This window comes from Pistacia vera, unplaced genomic scaffold, assembly GCF_008641045.1.
Source record: "Pistacia vera cultivar Batoury unplaced genomic scaffold, PisVer_v2 Contig344, whole genome shotgun sequence".
NCBI classification, from domain to species: domain Eukaryota; kingdom Viridiplantae; phylum Streptophyta; class Magnoliopsida; order Sapindales; family Anacardiaceae; genus Pistacia; species Pistacia vera.
This window is the reverse complement of record NW_022196162.1, coordinates 2,278,182-2,287,686: the sequence shown is the minus strand read 5'-3', so window position 1 is coordinate 2,287,686 and position 9,505 is coordinate 2,278,182. Positions and strand designations below refer to the sequence as shown.

At 34.3% G+C, this 9,505-nt stretch overlaps 2 protein-coding genes across 2 annotated transcripts; both read left to right on the top strand.

Annotated features, from left to right (window-relative positions):
* The first annotated feature begins 248 nt into the window (after positions 1-248).
* LOC116138780 (protein GrpE-like) lies at positions 249-6,006 on the top strand. Its single transcript, XM_031424451.1, has 3 exons — positions 249-534; positions 4,096-4,614; positions 5,481-6,006. The coding sequence occupies exons 1-3, from the start codon at positions 277-279 to the stop codon at positions 5,709-5,711; spliced, it is 1,008 nt and encodes a 335-aa protein (XP_031280311.1). The 5' UTR covers positions 249-276; the 3' UTR covers positions 5,712-6,006.
* Positions 6,007-6,501: 495 nt separating this feature from the next.
* LOC116138844 (protein GrpE-like) lies at positions 6,502-9,200 on the top strand. The gene is made up of 3 exons (XM_031424503.1): positions 6,502-6,555; positions 7,290-7,808; positions 8,675-9,200. The coding sequence occupies exons 1-3, from the start codon at positions 6,502-6,504 to the stop codon at positions 8,903-8,905; spliced, it is 804 nt and encodes a 267-aa protein (XP_031280363.1). The 3' UTR covers positions 8,906-9,200.
* The last annotated feature ends 305 nt before the right edge of the window (positions 9,201-9,505 follow it).

Below are 9,505 nucleotides of genomic sequence, written 5' to 3'. Positions count from 1 at the left end.
TTATTAATAACCCAAAAAAGAATTCTGAAATAAAATATAGAGCTGGATTAATTAACTGTGATGTTTCAACTTTCAACAAACAATGTATACTTGATATTTTCTAGAACTTTCATGGTACCGTCAGATTTAAGTACCAAACTCCATCCAACGGTCCAAATCAAACAATAACAACTCTTGAATTGCTTTACCCCTCACTCAAGCTCTTTTAACTCTCATTCACACCCACTTCGCCAATTTTGCGACACCCTTATCTCTCCGTTTCTGCTGCGCTTCTCAATGGCCACTGTCATCAAAACGCCGCCGTTCCATCCGCCTCCAACACGTGTACTCTCCACGTCCTTAAAATCCACAAAACCGTTTTGCCTCTCCTTCAGACAACATAGAAGCATCAGCACCAGAGTCTTTTCTCGGACAGCTTCTCTCCGGTTCGCTGCTATTCCCTCTCTACGGTTTGTAAAGCTCACCCCTTTAGCTTCAAGTGGAGAAACCGAAACCACCGAGACTGAAAAGGAGATTCAAGAACCTCAAGTCGAGGTATTGTTTTTAATATTTTTTTTTATCTGCTTTTTTAGAATTTGAAAATAGAACCTTATCCGTAGGGCATTGTAAATTATTTGTGATTTTTGTTTAGGGTATTTGCAAGATGATGGGAGGCTGTAAGAGATAAGGTTGAGATAATTTGGGGAGTAGATGAATTGAAGAGGGTATTGGTTTTGGAAAAAATTCCTTATCGGATAACATGAAGTAAGAGATTAGTGAGTAAGAATGGGTCGATAATCTATAGATTTAAAGGCAGTAGTCAAGTTAGTATGCAACTTTTATTAAGGCTACTTAACTAAAGCTTCAAGTTATAATTGCAAAAGTTGGTATCTTATGTTCTGAAACCCGAAGGAGAGTGGCCGTGCATTGAAGATATTTTAAATAAGAGAGGTAATCCAATTGGCTGAAATGGCAATATTTAGTAAAACATTTGACGAGAAGCATTTGGAAGTATAAATTGATTGGGATGGGGTTTAGGCTCGGTCATGGCCATTCTTTGTGAAAAATTGGCAGTTAGGCATTTTTGGTGAAGATATGGTGGCCAGCTTGTGCAACTTCTAGAGTTGGAGATATAGCAACTCTTAAGGTTGGATGAAGTTACGATTATTCTTTATCATAAATGTTTTGGATGCAGTATAATTACTTTGTTTTTCTTGTGGTTGATTTTTCTCAATAAGCCAAATTTGAAATAATATGTTGCAGGAGGTGGTCCTTGCTATGAAAATGATGTAGGCTACAATTTGAGTGGATAACTGATTGGGCCATATGAAACTCAAAATGAAGCTGAAATTTTCAAATCTAGAACTTTTTGCGAAGTTTAGTAAATTTTAGCAAAAAACATAAATGCAGAAAATGTCATTAATAGCACAATTTGTGGAGATTAAAACTTAAACCCTAGGACTAAGGGAGAAAAAATATCAATTATGATCAATTTAAGTAAATTCTTCCATCTAGGGTTTGTTATGGCAATTACATGTAATTTGGTTCTAATTTTTTGGAAAGTTAATTTACTTGAACCCACAATCCATAATATACTAACCACCAGCTCATAAATAGATGTACCGAGCGTTGCCTAAGTCTAGTCTCAGATTGTAATTGAAAATAAATCATGAACTCTCAAAATCAAATTAATAGCCCAAAGTCTTCTGGTTAAAGTTCCTTTAACATTTTTTTTCTATAACCTTCCTTCAAGGATTCTAATTTCCCTTATTTTTGAAGCAAACTTGAAATCTATATTTAAAATGTAATTAGAACCATTCTTGAACTTCAAACTTCCTCGCACCTTGGACTTGAAATTAAAAATTTTAACTACAACAAGCAGAACCATTTTTATCAACTAAGTTTTTTCAGTGGTGTAACATAATTGGTTAGTGGGAAAAATCCTTGCTGAGATTCAAAAATATTTGGTTAAGTGCTTTTTCCTTAATGATAAAAGTGGAAAGAAACGAAGTTGAAGGATATTCTCCTTTGCTATTGTTGGAATCATTCTAGGTTTATGATGCTGATAATTACAATTTTCTTTTCCTGCCTGACTTGGGCATATTGCAAATTATAAGCATATAAAGCCCATCCTAGTAAAAAACTCACCTAACTTAGCCTAATACTAGTTTAAAATTTTGTATAAAACCTGTCTATAGTAATATTAATGGGTTTGGGGGTTGTATGTTACTTTAAACATGGCCATAAATTGGCTAAGTTTGGCGAATTTATATATAATGATATGTTATTGAATTGGTCTTCCCGTTTGTAACGAAGTGCAAATCATTCTATCCAACAAAAATAAAAGGGTGCCGAATAACACATACAAATCATAGTATTATACTATTTTCACAATAGTTTTCTTGTGACATGCAGTGTATGACTATGACATACTAAATTGCATTACTTTGGGTGGGTATTTTAGTATCAACTCTATATATTATGGACCACAGTTAAATGATTGATTATCAAACTAGAGAGGTTTATCAATTTTTACTTAATACCATATCTGGGACTGGAATTTTCATATAATGGATTTCTGAATACAATGTGCAAATCTTTCTATCCACGGGAAAAAGAAAAGTGCTCAATAACTACAGCTAACTCATAGTATACTCACTCGATTATCTTTCTTGTGATATGCATTGGATGACTATTATGTACTAGATTGCATAGTTTCTATTTGTATCAACTTTATGTATTCTAGACCGTGATTAAATGATTGACTGTCAAACTAAGATTTATTTATCAATTTTTACCTTATGCCATCGTTGGGACTTGAATTCTATATTATTTTAACTGATATTACTTTATATAGATTTTACTGCATATGTGAGTTTTTTATTATTTTAATTTTTTTTTTTTTTTCAACTTTATATAGGTTTTTCTGCATTTGGTCAAAATATTAAAATTGAAACATAAACCGTAAAGCAATTTTTGGAGACCCTAATACTGTCATGAAGATACAAGTTAATTGTTGTACCCTACTGAGGTACTTGGATTTTTGCATCGTTTTTAGTATTCACGGATTTTATGCACATCACCATATAGTCTGGGAAGTGCATATTTGCATTTTACTATTAAACATAACCAGAGAATTTTTCTATGCGTGAGCACAGGTTTAATCTGAGGGATTGGTTAAGAAGCTTTGAGGAATTATCCACTTCCAGTAGAAGTTGAACATGTATTTTTTCGATGGAAGAAAGAGTATACTGAAATGATTAGAAAAAAAATGCATTTTTATATCTCGCTACCCTTTTGTGACGTGAAGAGGAATCTTCCATGGAACATGGATGAGCAACAATTTATTTCACTGAAGGCAGGACCTGTTGACCGAGAAAATGTGGATAAATGTAGAATAGGATAAGAGAATGCCCTATTGTGTGTTCATTTTAAATCTTAAGCACATTTCTAGTAAATCAAATGGAGTCGCTTGGGTAAAAAAGCAGTTTACTGGTTGAAATCATGTTTTGTTACCAACTGGCTTACTGAGTGACTATGAATTATGTATTTAAGATCTGGATGACATTTATTATATAGTACTTAGTTTTACAATACAAGTTTAGCATTTTAGTGATGTTTTATTTTCTGAAAATAGCAAATAATCATCATAGTAGATTAGATGCATAACATACACTAGGGCCAGAATTGCTTTGTTTTAGCAATTGGTGGTTTTTATTTATTTATTTATTTATTTTTGGTGTGGTGTGGTGTGTTGGGGGAGGGCAAGTTGGGGGTTCTGGAGACAACATATGTTGGGATGTTTTTAAGTTGATTTCCGTTGTGCATTGTGTTGATACTGCTAGATGCCCTTAATCGCTAAATATGTGGCATAAATGCAACTTGGAATCGTTGGAAGATCATCTTGTGCTAGGTGTCAACTATTCTGTTTTGTAATGCTTAGATTGGCTAATTCATTTTAAGATGGTTGATGTGGCTCCAATTTTAAATAATTATTTATGCCCTTATCGAAATTTTTCTCTGTTATTTTTTTTAACTTTAATTTGAGACAATTTATATATTTTATTGTAAAATTTCTTTTGCAAGCTTCGTGCTACTAATAGATTTATGTAACAGGATTCTTCAGATGGTGCTGTTGGTGTTGAAGATGCTGCTGGCGATGATGACACTACTGTTGCAGAGGAAACACATACTTCAGTCATTGTTGAGTTGCTCCAATCGTACAAAGAAGCATTGGCCAATGATGATGACTCTAAAGTTGCTGAGATAGAAGATTACTTAAAAACCATTGATGGTGAGAAAGTCAATCTTGAGAGCAAAGTGGCTCAGTTGTCCGAAGAATTGTTGGTAGAGAAGGATCGTACTCTTAGGATAAGTGCAGACTTCGACAATTTTCGGAAGAGGACAGAGAGGGAACGCTCTTCACTTGTATCAAATGCTCAAGGGGAAGTTGTTGAAAGATTGTTACAAGTTTTGGATAATTTTGAGAGGGCTAAAACCCAAATTAAAGTGGAAACAGAGGGAGAGGAAAAGATAAACAACAGCTATCAGAGCATATACAAGCAGTTGGTAGAAATTCTTGGCTCACTTGGTGTTGTTCCTGTGGAGACAGTTGGAAAGCCCTTTGATCCATTGGTGAGTCACCTTTCTCTATTTATTTTATTTAAGCAAGATAAACTTGCTTCCTTGCACAAACAGGAAATAAAATTGCTTTGTGCTATCTCATTTAGTACTTTCTTTGGTTTCTTTCTAAGAGAAAAAGAAAATAAAATAGATTTAGACCCAGAACGCTACTCTTCTCGTTTCTCCCCTTTGATGGGAAGTCTTCTCTTTACTTCCTATTCATTAGCATTAATTGTAGAAGAAGCAGATAAGATAACATTATCATGTGGTTTTGGTTTAGCAAAGAATAGCACATGCCCAAATCTCCCCAAGATTGACTAATAATTATTGGACACTCCCGATTTTGAATATCTCTGAGTCATATGCTTCATACTGATGAACTTAATTCGTCTTGTTGATCAATGATCCTGATGTGAAAAATGTAGCCCTATCCTTTTAGTAATTTGTCGTAAAATGATGGTCCAATTTCATACCTGGCTTAATGCAGGTGAATTACCGAGTTGGCTCAAAATTCAGTCGAGTACTTGATGAAATTTTTCGTAAGCTTAATCAAGTACGTTCAGGTTTTGTGAAGACCTGGATACGCTTTTAACCCAACCCAAGTCTTGATTGATTTGAGTCAACTCGGTGAGTTTACTGAAGTAATGATGTAAATTAACTGAAGTTTGGTCTGTGCTTGTAGACGTGAATATACCTAAAATGAAATGTTGAAAGTGGTAGTCAGGTTATAACTCAGTAAATCTTAATGAAAGCTTCCTTGTTTTTCATATATTGCCTTGAGTTGGTGATAACTGAAGTGCCTACTAATTTGTCTCTTATTTTTAGGTATTCAAAAGATGTAAACAATTTTTTGACAATTGTCATTTTCTTTGTTAAAGCTGCACGAAGCAATTATGCGTGAGGATTCCTCAGAATTTGAAGAAGGTGTCATTATTGAAGAATTTCGCAAGGGTTTCAAACTTGGTGACAGGCTTTTACGTCCATCAATGGTGAAGGTATCGGCGGGTCCAGGGCCTGCAAAACCGGAAGAAGAACCATCTGAAGGAGGGGAAGATTCAGGTGAAATCGCAGAAAACAACACAGCAGAAGTTGAAGCGGAGTCATCTTAAAGGAGAAATACACAAACCTAGAGTTCAGTTTTGTAAAAGCAGCCGCATTATAATGTTTTGAGTTAAGCTTGTAGCTTACATTTCTTTGGGGGGTTTCATAAGATTCTTACTTCTATGCTTTCGGTTCATAGAAAAATCCCAATTGGCTTGAGAATATAGGCATTTATTGAAAGATATTTTTGTTCATCACTGTGTTTATTTGCAATTGTACTTAAGTTTTCTCCTAACTTAAGCAAATATGTTTCAACTTCACTTGTTAATGGAAGACCCTAGTTTGGAGGGAATACTTGATTCACATTTCAGGAAAATTCGTATGAGAAATTGGTAGAAACTTGAGTAACCCTTTTTTTGATAATTTTTTTTTTTTTTCAACTTTATATAGGTTTTTCTGCATTTGGTCAAAATATTAAAATTGAAACATAAACCGTAAAGCAATTTTTGGAGACCCTAATACTGTCATGAAGATACAAGTTAATTGTTGTACCCTACTGAGGTACTTGGATTTTTGCATCGTTTTTAGTATTCACGGATTTTATGCACATCACCATATAGTCTGGGAAGTGCATATTTGCATTTTACTATTAAACATAACCAGAGAATTTTTCTATGCGTGAGCACAGGTTTAATCTGAGGGATTGGTTAAGAAGCTTTGAGGAATTATCCACTTCCAGTAGAAGTTGAACATGTATTTTTTCGATGGAAGAAAGAGTATACTGAAATGATTAGAAAAAAAATGCATTTTTATATCTCGCTACCCTTTTGTGACGTGAAGAGGAATCTTCCATGGAACATGGATGAGCAACAATTTATTTCACTGAAGGCAGGACCTGTTGACCGAGAAAATGTGGATAAATGTAGAATAGGATAAGAGAATGCCCTATTGTGTGTTCATTTTAAATCTTAAGCACATTTCTAGTAAATCAAATGGAGTCGCTTGGGTAAAAAAGCAGTTTACTGGTTGAAATCATGTTTTGTTACCAACTGGCTTACTGAGTGACTATGAATTATGTATTTAAGATCTGGATGACATTTATTATATAGTACTTAGTTTTACAATACAAGTTTAGCATTTTAGTGATGTTTTATTTTCTGAAAATAGCAAATAATCATCATAGTAGATTAGATGCATAACATACACTAGGGCCAGAATTGCTTTGTTTTAGCAATTGGTGGTTTTTATTTATTTATTTATTTATTTTTGGTGTGGTGTGGTGTGTTGGGGGAGGGCAAGTTGGGGGTTCTGGAGACAACATATGTTGGGATGTTTTTAAGTTGATTTCCGTTGTGCATTGTGTTGATACTGCTAGATGCCCTTAATCGCTAAATATGTGGCATAAATGCAACTTGGAATCGTTGGAAGATCATCTTGTGCTAGGTGTCAACTATTCTGTTTTGTAATGCTTAGATTGGCTAATTCATTTTAAGATGGTTGATGTGGCTCCAATTTTAAATAATTATTTATGCCCTTATCGAAATTTTTCTCTGTTATTTTTTTTAACTTTAATTTGAGACAATTTATATATTTTATTGTAAAATTTCTTTTGCAAGCTTCGTGCTACTAATAGATTTATGTAACAGGATTCTTCAGATGGTGCTGTTGGTGTTGAAGATGCTGCTGGCGATGATGACACTACTGTTGCAGAGGAAACACATACTTCAGTCATTGTTGAGTTGCTCCAATCGTACAAAGAAGCATTGGCCAATGATGATGACTCTAAAGTTGCTGAGATAGAAGATTACTTAAAAACCATTGATGGTGAGAAAGTCAATCTTGAGAGCAAAGTGGCTCAGTTGTCCGAAGAATTGTTGGTAGAGAAGGATCGTACTCTTAGGATAAGTGCAGACTTCGACAATTTTCGGAAGAGGACAGAGAGGGAACGCTCTTCACTTGTATCAAATGCTCAAGGGGAAGTTGTTGAAAGATTGTTACAAGTTTTGGATAATTTTGAGAGGGCTAAAACCCAAATTAAAGTGGAAACAGAGGGAGAGGAAAAGATAAACAACAGCTATCAGAGCATATACAAGCAGTTGGTAGAAATTCTTGGCTCACTTGGTGTTGTTCCTGTGGAGACAGTTGGAAAGCCCTTTGATCCATTGGTGAGTCACCTTTCTCTATTTATTTTATTTAAGCAAGATAAACTTGCTTCCTTGCACAAACAGGAAATAAAATTGCTTTGTGCTATCTCATTTAGTACTTTCTTTGGTTTCTTTCTAAGAGAAAAAGAAAATAAAATAGATTTAGACCCAGAACGCTACTCTTCTCGTTTCTCCCCTTTGATGGGAAGTCTTCTCTTTACTTCCTATTCATTAGCATTAATTGTAGAAGAAGCAGATAAGATAACATTATCATGTGGTTTTGGTTTAGCAAAGAATAGCACATGCCCAAATCTCCCCAAGATTGACTAATAATTATTGGACACTCCCGATTTTGAATATCTCTGAGTCATATGCTTCATACTGATGAACTTAATTCGTCTTGTTGATCAATGATCCTGATGTGAAAAATGTAGCCCTATCCTTTTAGTAATTTGTCGTAAAATGATGGTCCAATTTCATACCTGGCTTAATGCAGGTGAATTACCGAGTTGGCTCAAAATTCAGTCGAGTACTTGATGAAATTTTTCGTAAGCTTAATCAAGTACGTTCAGGTTTTGTGAAGACCTGGATACGCTTTTAACCCAACCCAAGTCTTGATTGATTTGAGTCAACTCGGTGAGTTTACTGAAGTAATGATGTAAATTAACTGAAGTTTGGTCTGTGCTTGTAGACGTGAATATACCTAAAATGAAATGTTGAAAGTGGTAGTCAGGTTATAACTCAGTAAATCTTAATGAAAGCTTCCTTGTTTTTCATATATTGCCTTGAGTTGGTGATAACTGAAGTGCCTACTAATTTGTCTCTTATTTTTAGGTATTCAAAAGATGTAAACAATTTTTTGACAATTGTCATTTTCTTTGTTAAAGCTGCACGAAGCAATTATGCGTGAGGATTCCTCAGAATTTGAAGAAGGTGTCATTATTGAAGAATTTCGCAAGGGTTTCAAACTTGGTGACAGGCTTTTACGTCCATCAATGGTGAAGGTATCGGCGGGTCCAGGGCCTGCAAAACCGGAAGAAGAACCATCTGAAGGAGGGGAAGATTCAGGTGAAATCGCAGAAAACAACACAGCAGAAGTTGAAGCGGAGTCATCTTAAAGGAGAAATACACAAACCTAGAGTTCAGTTTTGTAAAAGCAGCCGCATTATAATGTTTTGAGTTAAGCTTGTAGCTTACATTTCTTTGGGGGGTTTCATAAGATTCTTACTTCTATGCTTTCGGTTCATAGAAAAATCCCAATTGGCTTGAGAATATAGGCATTTATTGAAAGATATTTTTGTTCATCACTGTGTTTATTTGCAATTGTACTTAAGTTTTCTCCTAACTTAAGCAAATATGTTTCAACTTCACTTGTTAATGGAAGACCCTAGTTTGGAGGGAATACTTGATTCACATTTCAGGAAAATTCGTATGAGAAATTGGTAGAAACTTGAGTAACCCTTTTTTTGATAATTTTTTTTTTTAAGAATTATTGTCATTTTCCCTCCATAGGTTTTATTTTCACCATTGTTTTATCACATTTTTATAGAGATTATTACATGAAAAAAATAATGGAATCAGGAATCATATTAATTATTTGTAATGTTTTGGAATTTACTAAAAAGGAGAAATTTAAACTTTTATGATAAGTTTATTAAAAGCTAATCTTATTTGTTACCTTTCACTTTAATTAGCATTTATGCCAAAGCCAATCTATA